Here is a 22,398-nt window from a genome sequence, read left to right as displayed (position 1 = left end):
GTGTGTGTGTGTGTGTGTGTGTGTGTGTGTGTGTGTGTTGGCAGATGAATATAAATACATTTCAGAGAACATGGCAGAAGGTTGGTCCAGGAGCCCTGAGTACAAAACATTGTGTGAAAACATGCTTGTACTACTTCACTCCTCATCTGAAGAAAGTCAGATGAGAACATTCTCGTGAACATCCACGCTCTTCTCCGGGGATCTCTGTGTTCCCTGGCCTGTGCCCCACACCAAGCCACATGCCTTGCGTGCGTGTGGTCCCTGCAGTCACTCCCAGCCCCCGCTGGCCTCAGGAGCCACCTGGATTCGGTTAGCACAGGCGGCTAATTTGGCGTGTGTGTGAGGGGGGCGTGGATTATCATCCATCATCCTCAGTATTTTTAGCTCCTAGGACAATCCCTGAAGTGGGATGGAGTTTGCTGTTTACGCACAGGGGGCTGTTCATCATGCCCCATGCTGGCATAGACCGTCCCTACAGCATGCCTGCCCAGGGCTCCATGTGCCCTTGGCTTGGTTACCTTCAGAGACCAAGAGCTCACTCCCTTCTCAGACAACCTCATTTCGATTTTTTACAGGAAATATTTTTTATTTAGTGTTGACAGTATCACAGATGTCCCCCCGCCCTCCCTCTTTGCCTCCCTCCATCCAGCCCCCGAGCCCCATTTCGTTTTTGACCAGCTATTGAACATCAGCTAATTCTGGTGAACCAAAGGGGGACTCCTTTGGACCTCCAAACCATGGTCCTGTCGTGGCCCTTTGGTGCATAAAAGGAGACTTTAGAGATGCAGGCAGCTGAAAACTTCAGCAGCAGGTGCTGGGCTGTATCAGCTAATTCTGGTGAACCAAAGGGGGACTCCTTTGGACCTCCACACCTCCTGGCGTGGCCCTTTGGTGCAGAAAAGGAGACTTTAGAGATGCAGGTAACTGAAAACTTCAGCAGCAGGTGCTGGGCTGGAGGAGGGTGCTCAGACGTGCAGGAGCCGCTCTTTGGGAGCCAAACCAGGAGCGGGAACCTGCGGGAGGCAGGGGTCCTCAGCCGTGTTGTCCTGGTAAATCCCAGCCCCTTGCTCAGGAGTCTATGGGGAGCTCAGCGGCTCCGTTCATAATAAATGGGAGCGCGACTTGCAGGAGTCCCTGCGCCAGCGCTGCCTTTGGGTCATTTGCTGTTTTTAAATCAGGGCTCCGTGCCTCTCCAGGAGCCCAGGCCTCATTCAGAAATGATTAACGGCGGGCTGGGGGGCCTTCGCCAACCAGCAGGCAGCCATGAGGTGATCCCAGCTAATGGCAGGCAGGGGCCGTGTGATTCATAAATAACCACATGCAGTGGAGGTGGACAGAGACTGACGAAAGTGCTAGGAAGTGCTTCCAGCACCTTCTTACCCGGGAGCAACGGGAGGTGAGGAGCCACCTGCGCACTCTGCCCTGCGTCCTGGGAGGGGAGGCGGGCGCTTAGGGTGATGGATGACACCCTACACCAGCTCAGCGTGGTTAGGAGCGTCACCCGGAAGCCTGTTAGAAACACAGCCTCTTGGCCCCACCCCACCCCCCTGAGCCAGCCTCTGGGGACAGAGCAGAGCCTGCTTGCAATTAGCTCCCTGCCCCGGGTTTGAGAGCCTCTGTTCTGTATTAAGGATGATTGAGCTCATGTCTGTCTCCTGCCAAAGCCCGGAGCAGGCTCACAGCAGCTACAAGGGAAACAAAAGAGCAGATTCCCGAGTGTCGTCCTGACACACCCCTTCGTTTCACTGCGGCTCCCTTCATAGCACAGGGGTCTGTGCCCAGCGTCCCTAACGCCGCCTCTGAGAGTCTGTGCATCTCACAGGCCAGGCCCTAAGGGAGCCATCAGCTGGGGGATTGGGGTGTGCAGCTGATGGCTGATCCTTCAGTGGAGGGTGTAATCCGTGGGTTGTGGATTTGCTCGCATTGTGACTTGAGCAGCGAAGCACAGTTCATTCCGTTTTCTCCCTGGACCTATTCTCCAGGCATTTACTTGAAGCTCAGTATACGCACTGCTCTGCAGGTGGGAATAGCTCCTGCTACCTCCACAGGGTGGAGGGAGGCTGCCTGGCCCCTTGGACATGCTGTTAGGCAATGCACCAGGCCCACCCGGTCCCATTAAGGCAGTGGTTCTCAACCTGTGGGTCGAGACCCCTTTGGGGGTCAAACGACCCTTTCACAGGGGTCGCCTTAGACCATTGGAAAACACATATATAATTACATATTGTTTTTGTGATTAATCACTATGCTTTAATTATGTTCAATTTGTAACAATGAAATTGGGAGTCACCACAACATGAGGAACTGTATTAAAGGGTCGCGGCATTAGGAAGGTTGAGAACCAATACATTAAGGCGAGTGTGAGGCTCCCAGGCAACTTCCACAGTGTCTTCTGTCACCTGAGCTGGGACGATAGCATTTCTCACTCCCCATAAATCTCCCAAAGTGACTAAAAAGGGAACCAGTTTCTTGATCGGAACCAGACATTCTTCAAAACCCTGTCACAAGTACCAGTAGAGGCTCATCATTTAGAACTTAGGAAATGACGGTTCTGTATGGATTAATGCACCCACCACCCGCTTCTGGGGCAAATCTGTTTACTTCCACTCCCAGTTTACAACAGGACACTGAGGCCCAGAGAGGGTGATAACTCTGCCCACCGTCACACAGCTGGCACGTGGCAGAATCAGGGTGTGAATGGAAGCAACCTGGATGCAGAACTTATGGTCTCAGCCATGGTTCTTCGCATCACCTCTGAAACTCCAGGCCTCCATTAGGGAGATAGCTCTCCATTTTGGAGGGGTGCAAAAATGGAGGCCCAAGATGTAAAGTAACTTACCCAACATTCCACAGCGAAAAGGGACTGGTCCCATCCCAGGCCCATGCCGTACAGCAGTCCGTCCTCTCCTTCCCAAACCCTCTACTCCCGAGTCCCTGCTGCTGAGTGGGGCATGGGGACATCCACGCACAGGCCACAAAGGACGCGGTGCCTCCTGCTGCTGGCAGTGGGGCCCCCAGTGAAACGGAGGGGCCTGGGCCAGCCTGGGACAGCATGAGGGCCCCGAGTCAGGTCTGCTCTGGGCGCTAACCTCCTGCCTGTGCTCTGCTGCAGAACCCTGCACGGCAACGACATCTCCAGCGTCCCCGAAGGCTCCTTCAACGACCTGCTGTCCCTGTCCCATCTGTAAGTAGCCCCGGCTCTCTCCCCAGCATGTGCCCACTCAAACAGAACATCGCCTAGTGCCACGGCCCATGGCGGCCACGGTTAATGTACATGGGCGGCTGCAAGAGGGAAATGAAGACCCGAACAAGCCATGGGGCCCAAAGCTGACACACCTTTCCACACAAAGAACGATAAATTGTGGGGCTACGGCAGGACAGGGGCTTGGGGTAGGGCCATACACTGGGGGACAGGGACTAGGAAATATGTGGGGAAACTGACGGAAGAGCAGGGTTACTGTAGTGGGTCTGCACGTTCAGAGACTCCCAGTCCCTGGTGATAAGAGTTCTCCTGGTGCAGGGAGGGCACCTTTCTCGGGAAAGTGACCCGCTTGTAGGCAGAAAGGGGGAAGTCAGAGCCCTCCCTGCATCTGCCAGTTCGCAAGCACCTTCAGCTCAAAATACTCAACGTCCCAAACTGGCATGTTGAGGGTGTGTGTTCCGAGCGCCCTCGGTGTGGCTGGGCATCAAACCTCCTCCGCAGAGAGCGCCCTCCGGTGGACCGGGCGGTGGGCAGGGGAGCTTCCAGGCGGCTCCGGGATTGAGGTAGTTGAGGTCGAGCGGAGGATTGTCTTACTGGGGTGGGCGAGAATAAAGCCTCAGAGGCGGAGGGCTTGGCTGGGGTTGAAACATCTCCAGGGGTGGGAGGGACAGTCTGGAGTCCACTGGTGCTCATGCCAGACATGCCCAGTCTAGCCAGAGCCCGAAGACTCTGCTCTCCCAGAGGGCCAAGGGTATGGAGCCTGGGGCCCAGCTGGGTGGGGGGACCCTGACTTCCTGCTCTGCCCCCAGGGCGCTGGGCACCAACCCGCTGCACTGTGACTGCAGCCTGCGCTGGCTGTCGGAGTGGGTGAAGGCGGGGTACAAGGAGCCCGGCATCGCCCGCTGCAGTAGCCCCGAGCCCATGGCCGACAGACTCCTGCTCACCACCCCCACCCACCGATTCCAGTGCAAAGGTAGGTGCTGATGCCTCCCCTCCCGCCAGCCCTCCACTCTCTGGGCTCGGCTCTGCCTCCAGCAGCCTGTCTGAGCTGACCCTGAGCAGGTGGGACGCCTGGTGCCACCGCCCTGTCTGCCATGGGTCACAGGCGCAGAGGCTGATAGGGACGTGGACCCGCCTCTCAGGCTCCGTTGTCATGCTCTCCCCAAGGCCCGCCCTGACTTTTCTCCCTGCCTGCCTTCTCTCCATCCTCCGCGTCGCTGAGAAATTCTTCAGCCTGTATCTGCTGTCCAGCATTCCTAAAGCACATGCATTTCCCCAGCAATTTGTGACTTAGACTGACTGCATCATCATGATAACAAACTACTGCTGGGTCTTATTATGAGGGAGGCATTATGTTAGGTACTTTCTCTTTATTTTCTTTCCATCACCATTTATCCCCACTATTAAGCACTTTTTCACATGTTGTTTCATTTCATTTTCACTTTCTATGTATTAATGTATTTACTTTCTCAGAACCTTTGTGGGGTGCACACTAGAATCACCCTCATTTAAAAAATGAAAACACCGAACCTGGTCGAGGTGAAACCATTTCTCACGGCCACCGCTGGGAGGGTGCTCGGCCTTGCTGATTTCAGAATGCAGGCTTGGGCCCCGGGCTGTACTGTCAACCAGGCTTCTCACGGGCCCCAGGGGTACTACCCACCCGGGCCTCACTTGGGCCCCAGGGGTAATACTCACCTCACCTCCCCACCAGCTCCTTTTGAACCCGTAGAGCAGTGGTTCTCAACCTTGGCTGCACATTAGAATCACCTGGGAATCTTTTTAAAATCCTGATTTCTGGGCCTCATCCTCCGGAAATTCTGTTTCTTTGTTACTAATGTTGTGGCCCCACCCCATCACAAAGAAACAGAATTTCCGGAGGATGAGGCCCAGAAATCAGGATTTTAAAAAGATTCCCAGGTGATTCTAATGTGCAGCCAAGGTTGAGAACCACTGCCGTAGAGTATTTCCAGTTTCATCCTCACTGTTGCTGCATTAAGTTCTTGCTCTTTTTAAAAGTGGGTCCTCAGATAAGGTTCTGAGGCAGGAATTACTGAGCCAGGTGCATGCTGATGTTTAAAACCTTCACACTTGTCGCCACACTGGTTTCCAAAAAGGGCTGTAAGCCGCTGACTCCCCAGTGGCACCATGTGAGTGCACTTTTCACTTTCTGGCTTTATTTTATCTCATTTTGTAATCATTGCTAATTCAATAGCTAAAATATCATATCTCTTTATTTTTTTTTTGTCTCTGATTACTGGAGAAACTGATTTTTTTCAAAAATTTACTTCCCACATGTGTTACACTTGTCCGTTAACGTCCTTGCTCACCTCGTAGAGCCGTACTGTTTTTCGCCTGTTTGGTTGGTTTTTTACCGGGTACTTTAACCACCCTCTACACGTGTCCTCGGGACACCGTCTCCCTGGGGCAGTCTCTGTCCTAATGGAAACCCAGGGCCAAGCCCCTGGTGTGGCTCTCACTCAGGCCATCTGGTCACCAACCCGCAACGGCCCCTCTCCCACCGGCTCAGACTTAACCCGGTCTCCAAATGGATGGCCGTTATCTTGGGTTCACTTAAAGTCCTAACATGAAGTAGGGCCTGTTCATCCGGGGCTACTGTCCGAGCTGGCGACATCCCAGCTCTGCAGGGACCGCGTCTCTCCCTGCAGCCCTCACAGCTGGAGAGCAGGACGCGGTGACAGCGTCGTGGGTGCAGAGTCCCGAGCCTGGCCGCCCTTGTCAGCACCATGGCTGTGTCCTCACCACTGTGTCTTCCTCCTCCCGCCGTGACGGGCTCTGCTTCCTTGGCCCCACCCTGTGTCCTCCATAGCCAGGCACTGACCACGCCGTGGGGGTTGTGGGTGGGGGATGCATTTGGGGCGGAGGAGGGAGGTTCCAAAGGAGCCTGGGCCCAGAGCATCTGGAACAAAAAAAAAAAGATACTCATGGGTTTTCTAATTACAGTGCATTGTTTGCAGATTAGCACCCAAATAGGATCAGGCTAATTACAGTAATTGGTGTGATTGCAGTGGTGCTTCTGAATGCTGTCCCATTGTGACCTCCCCTCCCTGGACAGTGGCTGGATTGATGGGACTCTGGCTGGGCGGATGTGCGGGCTGGGATGGGTGGGAGGGGCTGCCACTGGCTGAGGAAGGGGCCAGAGCCCAGGGGAAGGGAGGTGTAACGGAGCCCTCTCAGGGGCCACCACCAACCGCCTGCGGTTCTGCTGTCCAGGGCCAGTGGACATCAGCATTGTGGCCAAGTGCAACGCCTGCCTCTCCAGCCCGTGCAGGAACAACGGGACGTGCAGCCAGGACCCCGTGGAGCTGTACCGCTGCGCCTGCCCCTACGGCTACAAGGTAAGCAGCACGCCCGCCCCGCCGGCCTCGGCCGCAGGAGGGCCTGTGCCTCCAGGGCAGCCAGGGTGATTCTGTGTCACAGGCCACCCCAAAGCGGCATTTGCTGCTAACACGCCTGTTCTGCTGGTCGGGCTGCCCAGTTTCATCACGCTCATGCCAACCACCGGGACCCCCTGGTGTCCACAGCAACTGAGACGAGGAGGAAGTGTGACACTGCCTTAGTTAGACGGGGCGAGGCATCCCTAAACCCACTCCCCTGGCTTCCCTTCCACGGGGATTTCCAGACCCCACCCCAGGGTGGGGGTGAGGGGGAGAGATCAACCAACCTCTGAGTATGCATGCATATAAGCATAAGCGATGGATGTGGACAACAGGGAATGAGGGTGAGGGCAGGATTGGGGGGATGAGGGGACATTGGGGGGATAAGGACACATTTGTAGTATCTTAATCAATAAAGGGATAAAATTTTTTAAAAAAAGGCCTAGGGCCACCACGCCACCCACTGACAGGCTCAGGGCAGCCAGCAAGGACGAGAAATAAAATGCATATTCCGGCTGATCCTTTTTCAGCCAGGGAGCTTCATGCACAGGTGTTCCCTGTTTCCGAACAGTGCTTCTCACTCTCGTGGGCGCAGGAGTCACCCGGGGAGCTGACCAACGTGCAGGCCCTGACTCGTCAGACCTGGGCTCAGGCCCATGGCTGCTGCTGGTCTGGGGACCATGCTTTGAGTAGCAAGGTCTCGGGGCAGCCTTCCTGGCCCCGTCACAGGAAGAGGTTTCCGTAGGGGTGGCTGTTCCCACTCTCCTTCAGAGGAAACCATGGGCCCTGGCCATGTCCTTCACAGGCACACACTCGGGTGGGGGCGGGGAGACAAGGAGCATCACAGAGCTGGTGGATTTGAGCAAAACGAGGCTGAAGAAAGTTGAGTCGGGCTCATTAGCCAAGCACCGACAACGGTGGTTATTCCTCAAGGTCGCGTATGACAGAAACCAAGCCTGCAGGCTGAGTTGCTGTGTTGTCAGTGTTAGCTCTGCCTCCTGGGTTCCTGCGCTCAGCATAAGGGGCTGGAGGAGACACCCGCCCCACAAGCCCCAGCGAGGGTTCCAAAAGTCCCCAGAGCAGAGAGGCTGGTCCAGGCAAGGGCTAGGGGGGTCCCACCTTGCCCACCTTGACGTGCTCAGGTTTTCCTGCCCTGCCCTTCATGGCTCATTTGTTCAACACACACACACACATTTCTGAACAATCAGCACCTGAAAAGTCCTTCTCCTCATCATCAGAATGGCTATTTACGGAGCTGCCAGGCCTCGCCAGGTGCCTCGCATGTAGGTGGTTGCTAATCACCGGCCACTCTGTAGGTAGGTATCCCTGTCATAGACGGTGAGAACAAGGCCCAGGCAGGCCTCTCCCTCGAGGCACGTGGCAGCCGGAGCGGGTGTGCACCCAGCTCTGCCTCACTCGGCAGCCGTGTCTGAGGGACGAGTGGCCGGCACAGGGGCAAAAGTGGGGTCGTCACAGTCGTACCAGCCCCATACAGTTGCTGTGAACATCATATGCGATGGTGAATATAGAGCACTTAGCACGAGGCCTGGAGTGGAAACATGCTCCCTGAACCCGTGTGGAAATGGGGATTGCCACACTGACCCCTGAAAATGCTCCTATGTGCTGTGATTTAGGATAAACCAGATCCCACGACACCTGCATTCGCCACCCCTCCCGGAAACCCCTGACTGGCCCTTTAAACATGCAGGGCAGGAAGGGAAGCAGGCAGCCTGGGGCTGCTGGGACAGCCTGAGGCTCCGGCTGCTGGGACAGTGGAGGCCGGAGACCCACCTCAGTCCTGCGCTTGGCTGGCAGCGGCGGCCAGGCAGGAAGCCCAGGCCACTCTTTTAGGCCCTGGTGGCAGCAGCGAGGGGAGAGGATTTTCAGGCAGATGGTGAGCAGGTGGTGTGGCAGTGGGAGGGCTCTGTGGTCACCCCTGCCTGGCATGGTGCCCACAGCCCAGGAACCAACACAGCGGGCACCTCCCCAGGCCCCATAGGCCCTCCGAGGGACTGTTTGCCAAGACTGGGGTGTCGCACTGGCCCATGGGTCCCAGGGGAGAAGCTGGAGCCAGGGGGCCAAGCTGCGGGCCGCCCGCTTAGCCCCTTCCTCATGCCTGCGACCCACTGTCCCTTCTGCGGCCAGGTGGCTCCTTCTCAGCTCAAACGTCCCCTCCAGAGGTGCCTGTGCCAAAGGACCCCTCCCCCCCGAACTCAGTCACAGGGTCTCAGGCTGCACATGAGAATCACCCGCAGAACTTTTGTAAATACCAGCACCTGGGCCCACGTCGAGGCCAATCAGAGATGAATCTCGGGGGTTGTCACTTAACAGGGACAAGGTCTGTTGGCCACGCCCTCCTTGTGGACTATATTCAAGCCTCAGTGAGGCTAATAATAATATCACCTACTAGGATATATAGAATGCCTACTGTGTGCTAGATGTGTTATGCAATGTTAAGTACTTTCTTATAAGAAAGGTCTGGTTTAAGTCTCATAGCAACTGGATGAGCTAGGCTTACAGAGGTTAAGAGGCTTCTACAAGGTCAAGGTCAGCCAACCAAGAAGAGACGAAGCTGCAATGTGAATCCAGGTTGTTCTGTATCCAAAGCCCATGCTCTTGCCCTGGGGTTTAGAATAGGAGAGAGAGAACCGTGTGAATTCTGGGGACCCAGACTCCTGAATCCTCCACATGCCTCCCCTTCTCACTAGGGAGCCCCCAGCAGCAGGGGCTCCCTGCAGCCTTCTCTGATCACACTGCAGGCCCCATCCCAGAGGATGCTGGGAACTCCCAGGGGTCTCCTGGGTCACGGCAGCCCCTGAGAGCCTCCCTAACTGGGTGCTTCTCCCCCTTCCCCGCAGGGCAAAGACTGCGCCACGCCCATCAACACCTGCGTCCAGAACCCCTGCCAGCATGGCGGCACCTGCCACCTGAGCGAGAGCCACAAGGACGGCTTCAGGTAACAGCTCACCCTCAGCCTGCCCTCCCCCAGGCTCCTGCCGGCTGTGGGGGCAAAGCTGGCACTGAGGGTCCGTGTGCCCACACTGGGCCGAGCCCTTTGTGGGGGTGGTTGCCAGGCTCTTCCTGTGTTACCCTCCGTACAGATCAGGAAATTGAGGCGTTAGAGGGAGGAGGTTGCACGGTTAGTAAGCACTGATACAGGAACTCGAATGCAGCCAGGACTCAGGGGTTTGCAGTTGCTAACTAAGGTCAGAAGGGGGGATGGTGCCTCAAAGAGCCACCCGCCTGGTGATGCCACCACTCTATATTCTGGGACATAAAAATAACATTAATAGTAGGCGCCATTGACTACATGCTCACGTGTGCCAGATACTGGCCAGTCAAGTGTGTTCTAAATCCTCCCAGATACTGGCCCCACTTAACAGATGAGGAAACTGAGGCACGGAGATTGATTTGCTCTGGGGCATGTGTCCTGACTCGTTCCTGAGTCTTCCAGCCCCACCTCTTGTCCCTGCGTTCAGAGCTCAGGAAGAAGGGGGCAGCTGAATGGAATAAGGAGATGTATACAACTAGATATTAGATAAACAAGAACAAAACCCTACAATTCCCAACAGCGGAGGTGGACCCAGAGGGCATTATGCTAACTGAAACAAGTCAGACAGAGGAAGACAAATACCATATGATTTCACTTATATGTGGAATTTTAAAAAATCAAAAATGAACAAACAAAACAAAAACAGGCTCATAGACACAAAGAACAAACCGATGGTGGGGGTGGGGGTGGGGTGGGGTGAAAAAGGTGAGGGGGCACACAGTCAATAACATTCGATGACTTTGCACTGACACGTGGTTACTAGACTTGGTGTGGTGATCACATCATACGATGTATAAATGTTGACTCACTATGTCGTACGCCTGAAACTGATATAACATTGAATGCCCACTACAGTTTTTAAAACAAGGAAGGGATAGAAGCCATGTAAGTTCTTCTCATCCCTGTCCCAGGAGGGGCCCTGCTAGACCCCTGCCAAGCATGGGCCCCTCCTGCTTCCTGCCCTCCCAGATGCCCAGTTTCCCAGCCCAGGGCCCTGGCAGAAGCAGGCGGGAGAACTGGCTCGTTTGCCCCCCACCAGTGAGCGAGTGGGCTGGGCGGTACAGGAGGGGGCGCCCGATGCCAAGCTCTCTGCAGACATCCTAGAGCTCAGGTTGCAAACGATTGATTTTCAAAGGCATTCTGGCCCGGGCTGCTGTGTGGTCCGTGAAGGAAGTCAGGTTCTGGGCTCCAGTTCTCCTCCCCAGGGACCCAGCCCACCCACACATCCACCTGCCAGCCAGCCCCAGCAAACTCTGAGTCTTGAAAAATGAAAGGCAAGGCAGAGTTTGTTTTCCTGCCTGGAGCAGGCCAGACACCCCCACCCTCTCCTGAGAGCAGGGCCGGAGAAGCCACAGAAGTCTCTCAGTGGCATCCGCTGGGCCCCCACCAGGAAACACACCTGGAGGGGGAAAGCCTGGCTCTGCCCACCCAGCGGAGGGAGTGGTATCTCATTGTGACTTTAATTTACATTTCTTTGATGATTAGTGACGTTGAGCTTCTTTTCATATGTCCATTGGCCATCTGTATATCCTCTTTGAAGTATCTATTCAGATCTTTTGTGCATTTTTTCATTGGATTGTTAGTTTGTTTTGGTGTTGAGATTTATATGTTCTTAATAAATTTTGGAGATTAACCCCTTATCAGATGTATCATTGGTGAATATGTTCTCCCATTCGTTGGGTTATCTCTCATTTTGTTGACGGTTTCCTTTGCTGTGCAAAAACTCTGTAGTCTCATTTGTTTTCTTTTGTTTCTCTTGCCCAATAGTTCATTATCTAATCTAATAGTAGACAAACAGAGTAATTGACCATACCTTCGCTACGCCTCCCATTGGCTAATCAGCAAGATATGCAAATTAACTGCCAACAAAGATGGCAGTTAATTTGCATACATAGGCACGAAGCGGAGCAGCGAAGGCGCTGAAGGTGGCTCCGGCCAGAGCGAAGGTCTGGGTCCCGGGTGCCGGAGGAAAACCGGTGCTGGCAGCCAGGGGAAGGGAAGGCCTATTGCACGAATCTTTTCGTGCAACAGGCCTCTAGGTGGTGTATAAGAATGCAACTGATTTCTGGATATTGATTTTGTATCCTCCTGCTTTACTGAATTCATTTATCAGTTCTGGTAGTTTTGGGGGGTAATCTATATACATAGGTTCTACATGACATGATATTATATATATAGAAAACCCCATACATGATATTGTCTATAGAGGCCACTGTATACAACTGTATCAAATATTGACAGTTTTACTTCCTCCTTTCCAATGTGGGTGCCTTTTATTTCTTCTTGTCTGATTGCTGTGCCTAGGGCTTCCAGTACTGTGTTGAATAAGAGTGGTGAACGCAGACATCCCTATCTTGTTCCCCGATCTTAAGAAATGCCTGTAGTTTTTGCCCATTGAGCATGACATTGGCTGTGGGTTTGGTATATATGGCTTTTATTATGTTGACGTATGTTCCTCTATTCCAACTTTGCTGAGGGTTTTTATCATAAATGAGTGATGGATTTTATTGAATGCTTTTTCTGTATCTGTTGATATGATCATGAGTTTTTTAACCTTCAGTTTGTTTATGTGGTATGTCATGTTTATTGTTTTATGGGTATTATACCAACCTTGCATCCCTGGAATAAATTCCCCTTGATCATGTGCATGATCTTTTTAATGTATTGCTGGATTTGGTTTGCTAATATTTTGTTGAGGATTTTAGCATCTATGTTCACCAGGGATATTGGCCTATAATTTTCTTTCTTTGTCGTATCTTTATCTGGTTTTAGAATTAGGAAAATGCTGGCCTCATAAAATGAGCTTAGGAGTCTTTGCTCCTCTTGAATATTTTTTGGAATAGTTTGAGAAGGTGAGGTGTTAGTTCTTATTTGAATGTTTGGTAAAATTCACCTGAAAAGCCATCCTGTCCAGGGCTTTTGTTTGTTGGGAGTTTTTTTATTGCTGCTTCAGTTTCACTAGTTGTAACCTGTCTATTCAGATTCTCTGATTCTTTCCGATTTAGTTTTGGAAGGTTGTATGTTTCTAGGAATTTATCCATTTCTTCCAGATTGTCCAATTTGTTATAATATTTTCTTACAATCCTTTGTGTATCTTTGGTGTCAATTTGTTGCTTCTCTTTACTTCTGATTTTATTTATTTGGGTCCTTTCTCTCTTTTTTTCTTTTTTTTTAAATATATATATAATATATTTTATTGATTTTTTACAGAGAGTAAGGGAGAGGGATAGAGAATGAGAAACATCTATCAGCTGCCTCCTGCACAGCTCCTACTGGGGATGTGTCCGCAACCAAAGTACATGCCCTTGACCAGAATCGAACCTGGGACCTTTCAGTCTGCAGGCCAACGCTCTATCCACTGAGCCAAACCAGTTAGGGCTTTTAAAATATATTTTTATTGATTTCAGAGAGGAAGGGAGAGGGAAAGAGAGATAGAAACATCAATGACGAGAATCATTGATTGGCTGCCTCCTGCACGCCCCCCTACTGGGGACTGAGCCCGCAACACAGGGTGTGTGCCCTTGATTGGAATCAAACCTGGGACCCTTTGGTCCACAGGCCAACGCTCTAGCCCAGGGGTGGGCAAACTTTTTGACTCGAGGGCCACAATGGGTTCTTAAACTGGACCGGAGGGCCAGAACAAAAGCATGGATGGAGTGTTTGTGTGAACTAATATAAATTCAAAGTAAACATCATTACATAAAAGGGTGTGGTCTCTTTTTTTTTTTTAGTTTTATTCATTTCAAACGGGCCGGATCCGGCCCGAGGGCCGTAGTTTGCCCACGGCTGCTCTAGCCACTGAGCCAAACCAGCTAGGGCCTCTCTCTCTTTTCTTGATGAGTCTATTTAAAGGTTTGTTAATCTTGTTTATCTTTTCAAAGAACCAGCTCTTTGCTTCATTGATCTTCTGTATTTTTTTAGACTCTATTTCATTTATTTTTGCTCTGATCTTTATTACTTCCTTCCTTCTACTCACTGTGAACTTTGTTTGTTGTTCTTTTTCAAGTTCCATTAAGTATAAAGTTAGATTGTTTATTGGAGCTTTTTCTTGTAATGCTATGAATGTCCCTCTTAGGACTGCTTTCACTGTATCTCACCGATTTTGGGTTGTTGCATTCTCATTTTCATTTGTTTCCAGGTATCTTTTGATTTCTTCCTTGATCTCATGGTTAACCCAGTAATTGTTTAGTAACATGTTATTTAGCATCCATGTCTTTGAGTGTTTTCCAGTTTTCTTCTTGTGATCGATTTCAAGTTTCATAGCATTATGGTCAGAGAAGATGCTTGATATGATTTCAATCTTCTTAAATTTGTTGAGACTTGTTTTGTGTCCTAACATGTGGTCTATCCTAGAAAACGTTCCATGTGCACTTGAAAAGAATGTATGTTCTACTGCTTTGAGGGGAAATGCTCTGAATATATCAATTAAATCCATCTGATCTAGTGTGTCATTTAAGGCCACTGTTTCCTCGTTGATTTTCTGCCTTGAAACTCCATCCAGAGAGAAACCTGACTAATTATACCCCCCAACTGTCTTCTCTGCCACTCAACCCACCCCACTCCCCTCCTCCCTACCCCACCCATCCCCAAAGTTGCTCCTGCCCGCTGGGCTTTGAGGGGCAGCGATGTGAGATCAACCCAGACGATTGTGAGGACAATGACTGTGAGAACAACGCCACCTGTGTGGATGGGATCAACAACTACGTGTGTGTCTGCCCGCCTAACTACACAGGTAAGGCCCCTGATGCCTGAGTGGGGATTGGTGCATGGGGGGGTGGGGGGGTAGGGACCTCATGCACTGAGCACACCGTTTTCTTAGCTTTTTCCAGGGACTCCTCCTCCTTCCCCCCCATAGACAGAGGCTTGAGCCCCTAAAACCCCACGAGGGGCTTCCCCAAGGCCCCATCTCTTTGTTTGTCCTTCCATCCCCACCAACTACTAGCTCCTTCCCACTCTGGAACAGTTCCCAGGGCCCTCCCAGCTGTCTGCTCATTCAGTTGGTGGCCACCCCTCCCTTGGGAGCCTGGAGAGCAGGGGTGTTCGAGGCTAGCAGAGAGGCCCGCGCCTTGTTGGTGCTGTGTTCAGGTCTAGTCAGCCTTCTCTGGAAATCTACACTTTCCAGACACTGCTAGGGGCCGGGGATGCAAAAGTGAGCAAGACAGAGCTTCTTCTCACAAGAATTCATTATGGAGAGAGAGAGAGAGAGAGAGAGAGAGAGAGAGAGAGAGAGAGAGAGAGAGAGAGAGAGAGAGAGAGAGAGAGAGAGAGAGAGAGAGAGAGAGAGAGAGAGAGAGAGAGAGAGAGAGAGAGAGAGAGAGAATAAGACACAAACTGACACCTCGTGGGGCCACAGAGAAGGAACCTCACCCAGTGGGGAAAAAGCGGGGGCTCCCGCCAGAGGCTATCCCGCGGGATAATTACTGGTACTCTCCCCACCACAACACCCCAATAGCACCTTCATTTCCTATATTAATAGCCCTAGTGAGGATGGTTACATGTACCATGAGTGGTGAAGCCATCCTGGGCATTTATGACCTGTCAGGCACTTCATGGTGCTGTGAACGTCAAAGGGATGTATCCAGAGACCAGGCCTTCAGACGCCTTTCCTAGCGGCTCCCCTTGGTCATCCAAGGGGCTGGCTTGCCTATAGCAGGTGGACTGTGCTCTAAGCCACATCCATCCACCAGGAAGCTGCAAGGCCTCCCTGGAGCTCGCCTGTCGTCTTGCTCATATCTCTGGGTCGTCCTTGCCTGCGTGTTGCAGACCTGGGCCATGGGGGAGGACAGGACCCCTCACTGCCGTGTCCCCGCCACCTGGCACGGTGCCTGCCCTAGAGGAGGCGCTCAATAAACAGCGTGGAGGGAAAAACGAATAAATAAGCGTAGCCCAAGGTTAGGGAGAAACAGCCGAATGGTGGTGCTGTGACCGCCCGGGAGAGATCCGGAATCTCCCGTTGTCACTGGAGAAACCAAGCAGGGCCAGGAGCAAGGACGGCCCGAAGCCCACGCCCCCTGAGGCCTGCGTGCTCTCCCCCCCACAGGTGAGCTGTGCGACGAGGTGATGGACCACTGTGTGCCGGGGCTGAACCTCTGCCAGCACGAGGCCAAGTGCATCTCGCTGGACAAAGGATTCAGGTCAGGCGGACTCCTGGGGTCTGCGGCAGAGGCCCACTCTCCCCTCTCACCATGTCCCCTTCCCGGAGCTGGTGCAGGAGAGACCCACTGAGGAAGCGGAGATCACGGGGACGGGGTCCCCTGCCCTGTGCACAGCCTCACGGTGCCTGCCTCCGTGGCTCCACGAGGCTGGCCCTGATGCCCATGTGCTGGGTCGGGAGGGGAGTGCGCCCGGACTGTCCGCAGCCGCATCGGTGGGGCTGTCCCTGCGGCCGTGGGCGCTGGCAGCGTGGAACAGCCTCGCTCTCTGTGTTCAGGTGCGAGTGTCTCCCCGGCTACAGCGGGAAGCTCTGCGAGGTGGACAACGATGACTGCGCGGCCCACAGGTGCCGCCATGGGGCCCAGTGCGTGGACGCGGTCAATGGCTACACGTGCCTCTGCCCCCAGGGCTTCAGGTATGGCGGAGCCCGAGGAAGGAGCCCGCCTGGGCCAGTGTCGGGCAGGGGCTGGGGGAGGGGGAGGGTCAAGCCCCGGCCCTGGATCTCTGCGGCACCTGTATCCCCGCACTGTCCTCAGCCCCTCCAAGGCCCAGGGCAGAGGCTGTCAGCCCCGTGTGCAGAAGGGGAGAAAAGCCACCCGGGCAGCCACGCGGGGGTTGGACCTGAGGCCCAGCCCATGTCAGGCTCGGGCATGGTCCCATCTAATGGGGGCCTGGGACCTAGAGAAGGAAAGGGACCCGCCCCAGTTAGTGTCAAGCAGGGACCAGGCCCCGTTCCCATCGCGCACCCCTCTCTGCTCGGGCTCTGGTCGAACACCTGTCTCTCCCTCCCCCAGCGGGCTCCTCTGCGAGCACCCCCCGCCCATGGTCCTGCTGCAGACCAGCCCCTGCGACCAGTACGAGTGCCAGAACGGGGCGCAGTGCATCGTGGTGCAGCAGGAGCCCACCTGCCGCTGCCCCCCGGGCTTCGCCGGCCCGCGCTGCGAGAAGCTCATCACCGTCAACTTCGTGGGCAAGGACTCTTACGTGGAACTGGCCTCCGCCAAGGTCCGGCCCCAGGCCAACATCTCCCTGCAGGTGCGCCCTCCCCCACACCCCCACGCCCAGCTCTGCTTGCTCTGAGAACAGCGGGGAGGCCCCAGGTCATGCAGCCCTGCCCCCTGCAGCAGCATCAAGGCCGCACGCAGCTCTGGGGTCTGGGCCAGCTCCTGACCAGCTCCTATGCTCTGGGCAGCCCCACTTCCAGCCTCATTCACTCCTTCCTCTAGGAAATACTCATTCAGCTGTGACACGCCAGGCACTGCGCTGGGCAATGGGCATTCAATAGTGGACAAGACGGGCAAGCCCATTGTCTGAGCAGGATGACAAGGAAAGGGACGGTGACAGCCCTGGTGTTGTGGGAGCACATGGCGGGGCGGGGTCCGGGCCACTGGGAAGAATCCGGGAGGGCTCCCCAGAGGCAGTGATAACGAAGCTGAGATCGGAAGGAGGACTAGGAGTTTGCCTGGAGAAGGGCAGAAAGGTGAGGGGCCGACAGGGCAGGATGAAGAGGGGTGCAGTCTAGTACCTGGACACCCAGATGTCTATCAGCCCACCTGCTGCACAGCCCAGTCCTCCAGGCTGTGTGTGCCGGGCGGTGGGAGCTGCAGACAGAGAACCCCCCTGCAGCGGGCATGACAGAGGGGTGCCCTCTGGAGCCGATGGTTGTCAGCCTGGGCAGCACGTTAGACTCGCCCGAAGTTTCTCAGATGGCCCTTGCAGGGGGCCCCCCCCTCCCCCGGACTCGTGTTAGTGGTTTGGGGTAAAGCGCAGACACTGATGTTTTAAAAACTCCCCAGGTGACTCTCAGCACAGCGCCTGGTCCATAATAAACGGAATCAATAGTGACTGTTAGCATTTAGTTTATAACTATTATCACACTCAGGCCGACCTGGGCCGACAGGGGCGGGGCTGGGTGTGACCATGTACCAGTGGGAGCGCTAGACCAGAGCGCAGGGCTCCTGACGGCCGGGAGGGTGGGTGGGTATGCACGTACCGTGATGGGGGCTCCACGGGTGTGTGATGAACTGAATCAGCGTTTGCTGGGGTGTAAGCACAGGCCTTCCTCTGGGAGTTCACAGTCCAGAGGGGGAGGAAATGAGGACGTGAATGCTGGGGCCGCTCAGAGATGCCACCTGGAAGCCGTCTCCGGGAGGTGGGCCGGGAGGGCAGGCCCGGGGGAGCCTAACCGCATCCCTCTGCCCAGGTGGCCACGGACAAGGACAACGGCATCCTCCTCTACAAGGGAGACAACGACCCCCTGGCGCTGGAGCTGTACCAGGGCCACGTGCGGCTGGTCTACGACAGCCTGAGCTCCCCGCCAACCACCGTGTACAGGTAGGACCCCGGGCCCTCCACCGCGCACCTGCCCGCCTGCGTCCGCCCTGGGAGGCGATGCCAGGGAGACTTCGCTGCCTCTTCTCGCTGCCTCCCCCCAACACACACACACCTTTCCTCCCAGGAGAGGAGGGGCTGGGAGAGAAAGGTGCTGGAGGAAGACGCAGGAGAGGAAGGCCCGGGAGATGGCACCTCATTTCCATAAGATAAATGGCCAGCCAGCTACCGCAGGGGCCCGCGCTCCAACGGGGACAAGGCTGCTTAATAAGATGCCCTTTTCAAAATGTCACCCTAATCTTTTATTAGTTTAAGAAAGAAAACGGGGAGATTAGCATGCAACTCAGGGGGCGGGCGCTTCAGAGCTCCAGGGACAGGCCTGCTCCCAAGGTGACCTTCAGACGGCTCTGAAGGACAGTCGGCCCTGAGCGTCCGTCCTTCCCGGTTGCCCTGGTTTTTACACGATCGGTGCGTCGGCCGTACTGTTGCTGAACACGCTGCTTTACATCAGCTTTAAGTCTGCTCGCTTTTTAAATGTGGCTCCGTCTTCAGTGACATCTGTGAAGTCGCAGGCCTCCTTCGTGCAGGTGCCTGGCCGTGCTCCTCTGCCAGCTGCAGTCGCAGGAGGGGAGGGGGCCCCTGAGGTTCTATTCCAGGCCCGGGGCCAAGACACAGAAGAGCCCACCTGAGCCCAGCCCTGGCCCAGAATGGGGATAAGTCCATCCCCAGACTTGTCAGAGGGGCTTCAGGCATTATTTCCTACCCAGAAGGCCAAGGGGCTAAGCCAGGGGTGGGCAACCTTTTTGACCCGAGGGCCACAATGGGTTCTTAAACTGGACCGGAGGGCCGGAACAAAAGCATGGATGGAGTGTTTGTGTGAACTAATATAAATTCAAAGTAAACATCATTACATAAAAGGGTACAGTCTTTTTTTTTTTTTTAGTTTTATTCATTTCAAACGGGCCGGATCTGGCCCGCGGGCCCGTAGTTTGCCCACGGCTGGGCTAAGCTGACAGACTTGGGGAGCGTGGGCTGGTGTGCAATAGGGAGTGGTGGGGACTGTGGTAGCCTCAAGGGTACCAGCCTTGGGACCGCTGACCTCGGCTCTAGCAGATGCTGCCTTGTTGGGATGCAGATTCTCAAGAGAAGCTAGAAATCCAGGTTTCTGTGTGAGGTCTGTGTTTAAATGCTGGCCGTTTTAAAGCAGCAGGTGAGAGCGCTATCTGGCCTGCCGCACATGCTCCCCGAGTCATGACCACAGCCCCGTCCCTTGCCAAGGTCTCATCTCATTGGTTCCGCACCACAAGCCCAGCGGGCAGCAGCACTCCCGTCTCAGGGATGAGAAACCCGGGCTCAGAGGAAGTCCTTGGCCCAGAGGCACACCAGTCAGTCAGTGGGAGAGATGGGATTCAAACCCAGCTCAGGCTCCCACCCAAGCCTGCCCTCCCCGGTGCTGGGGCACAGAGGGCGAGGCAGAGACAGACAGACAGAGTCCACGGCACCCTGGTCCAGCAGTGGGGGGGTCGGGGGGGGGGGGGAACAGTGTGCAGTGCAGGCTGTTGACTAAAATCCCACCCCTTTCTTCCTGTGACACTGTCGCCACCTCGTGGTCACAACTCAGCACCCAGGTGAGCGAGCCCAGCACCTGAAATGACTATTCGTCCCCCAGTGGCATAGGGTCCTGTGGCTGGGGGCTTGGATGTAAGTCCGGCCTCTACCACTCCCACTTCAAGACATTGGCAGGGTCACCTAAGTCTCTTATTTCTAGAATGGAGACAGCATGGTGCCTCCACGTGGGGAGTGTAGGTCAAGTGCTTAGCATTGAGTAGCATGTGCGGCCCCTGTTAAGGGCTCAACACATGCCCAGCGTTGTTGTTAAAAGCAAAGGCGAACTGGACAGGCCGCTCTGCTCAGCGCCTGTTCTTATGTGTGACCCAGCGGGCCACCCAGCCGGCTCTATACCAGTGGCCCCTCCTGTGGCCTCCACCTCTGGCCCAGCGGATTAGGGGGAAGACTCAGAGCCCTCCCTCCCCAAAACCCTGAGCATCTCTCAGGGGGCTGACTGTGGGGCTCCAACCACAGTGCAGTCCTTTCTTTCGGAGTTCACAGCAGGTGGATTATCGATGGGGTTTCCCCACCCTTCCTCTGCCTTTGCAGCAGAGCCACGCTTCCGCTGATGTTTTACTTCAAAGGCCACGGCTCACGGCTCTGAACAATAAAGCAGAGATGGAGGCAGAGGAGGCAGACTGAGGTGGGACAGAGACGAGCTAGTGCCACTTTACCTCCGAGGTTGTTGTTACTCGTGCCCTAGAAGATAAACATCACACCACAACTCTGTGTGCAACGTTCCTCAGAACGAGGCTGGCCTTGCATCCTCACTGATACCTAAGGGAGAAACAGAGCAAGTGAAGGAGCATGTGTGACACACATCCTGGTCCCCACGGTGTGCAGCAGGCAACAATGGAGGCGTCTGAGGGTGGAGCTGGCTCAGCTCTGTGAAATGCAGGAGAGACTGCAGATACTAGGCTGGGTCTTGTACTGGAAGGAAAAAATGTTATAGAAGGCTTTATAGGGTCCAATGGCAACTTAGAATACAGGCTGATTCGATACACATATGGCATCCATGTGCTACGGAAGAGAACATCCCTGTCCTTAGCCGCACAGGAATGTAACTCATCTTAAAGAGTTCAGAAAAACTGTGTGTGTGTGTGTATTCATGTGTGTGTGTGTATTCATGTGTGTGGAGATGGAGAGAGAGAAAAATGATAAAGCAAACGGGGCTATTTTGCAACATATACTGGTAAGTTTGAAGTTATTTGCAAATAAAATGTAAGTTTAAATTTATTTGCAAATAAAAAGTAAAATGAAGTGCACGTAATGGCAGTCAAGTGCCCGCTGTGGAAGGCACGCGGCCAACCTCTCTCCTCCTCTCCTGCCCAGCGTGGAGACGGTGAACGACGGGCAGTTTCACAGCGTGGAGCTGGTGATGCTGAACCAGACCCTGAACCTGGTGGTGGACAAAGGAGCCCCCAAGAGCCTGGGAAAGCTCCAGAAGCAGCCAGCAGTGGGCATCAACAGCCCCCTCTACCTTGGAGGTAAAGCCCCTCCCCTGCCACCCCCACCACTTCCACCTCTCACCTGCCTTCTGTGCTCAGGCACCTGCACTCGGGCCCTCTGGCTGAGGTTCCCCTGTGCTCATGTAGGCATCCACTGCAAAACCAATCAGGGCAGGCTTCCTGGAGGAAGTGACAACCAAGCTGATCCCTAAAGGGTGAATAGTTAGCCCGGGCATGGGGAGGAGAAGAGGAGAGGAGAGAGCGCAGGGCTCCTTCTGAGAACCACAAGTTGTTGGGGGTGGGGGGTGGGGATGTGGAGAGGAAGGCAGGGTCCAGGCCCTGCAATCCCTGGACTTCAGGTCACGTTCCCTGTGCTCTGCCACCTCGTGGGACACTGCGAGGCTCAGCTGATGTACGTGGAAGAACCTGTTTGAGATTAAGGAGAAGTGCCCCCTCACCCCACCCCAGCAGCCCTGGGCTGGTAATTCTGAAAGGATGGTGTGCAAAACAGTCACCAGAACTGCTTGTTCAACACAGAGGGCCCCCAGGGAGCCCCGCTGTGGAGGCTGGAGTGGTCCAGGGAGAGCCCAGGTCCAGAGCGTCTCTCCCAGTGAAGATCCCGAAGTTCCACGGATCCAGGCTGCACCCCTCCCCCCGCCCCCGCATCTTCTCTCCCCAGCTCCTGCTCCCCTGCAGTGTCCCGGGGAGGGGGGGCTTTCACACAGCAGAGGCCTGATGGGGACAGCCGGGGAGGTGGGCACCCTGCCTGGGCGTGGTCCTCCATCGGGCCGTGGCCACGTGGCTGTGGCTGGCCACATTTTGTTTCTCTAGAGGAGCCTGAAAATGGACTTTTATGGGATATTTCCTGTATGTAAATAATGGCAACATTTCCCGTTTTTGAGTCACAGTGCAGGACAATGGGCACATGTCCTTGCATGGACAGGATTCCGGGCGTTGGCCCATTCCCTCCATTGGCACAGCAGCGGCCAGGGCTGCGAACGCTTAGCAGGGACATGGGAAGAGCGTGCTCTCGCTCTAAGGGGAGGGCTGGGCAGGGGGGAGGGTCTCAGGCCGCTGTCCTGCCATCGCTCCCACAGGTATCCCGACCTCCACGGGCCTCTCCGCCCTGCGCCAGGGGGCGGACCGGCCGCTGGGCGGCTTCCACGGCTGCATCCACGAGGTGCGCATCAACAACGAGCTGCAGGACTT

The 22,398-nt window shown here is 54.7% G+C and overlaps 1 protein-coding gene across 1 annotated transcript in view; it reads left to right on the top strand.

Annotated features, from left to right (window-relative positions):
• SLIT3 (slit guidance ligand 3) overlaps positions 1–22,398 on the top strand; it is a gene marked incomplete at its 5' end in the record, with an annotated part of 542,638 nt that overhangs the window by 513,457 nt on the left and 6,783 nt on the right. Inside the window, 11 exons of the mRNA XM_014543056.1 lie at positions 3,110–3,181; positions 4,009–4,172; positions 6,434–6,558; positions 9,456–9,553; positions 14,242–14,381; positions 15,690–15,783; positions 16,080–16,217; positions 16,597–16,837; positions 18,006–18,136; positions 21,074–21,228; positions 22,287–22,398. Coding sequence (XP_014398542.1) covers positions 3,110–3,181; positions 4,009–4,172; positions 6,434–6,558; positions 9,456–9,553; positions 14,242–14,381; positions 15,690–15,783; positions 16,080–16,217; positions 16,597–16,837; positions 18,006–18,136; positions 21,074–21,228; positions 22,287–22,398 — 1,470 coding nt within the window. The remainder of the gene's footprint in view (positions 1–3,109; positions 3,182–4,008; positions 4,173–6,433; positions 6,559–9,455; positions 9,554–14,241; positions 14,382–15,689; positions 15,784–16,079; positions 16,218–16,596; positions 16,838–18,005; positions 18,137–21,073; positions 21,229–22,286) is intronic.

Source organism: Myotis brandtii, unplaced genomic scaffold, assembly GCF_000412655.1.
Source record: "Myotis brandtii unplaced genomic scaffold, ASM41265v1 scaffold32, whole genome shotgun sequence".
NCBI lineage: Eukaryota > Metazoa > Chordata > Mammalia > Chiroptera > Vespertilionidae > Myotis > Myotis brandtii.
The sequence above is the reverse complement of the archived record's forward strand: the minus strand, read 5'-3'. Positions and strand labels throughout refer to the sequence as shown.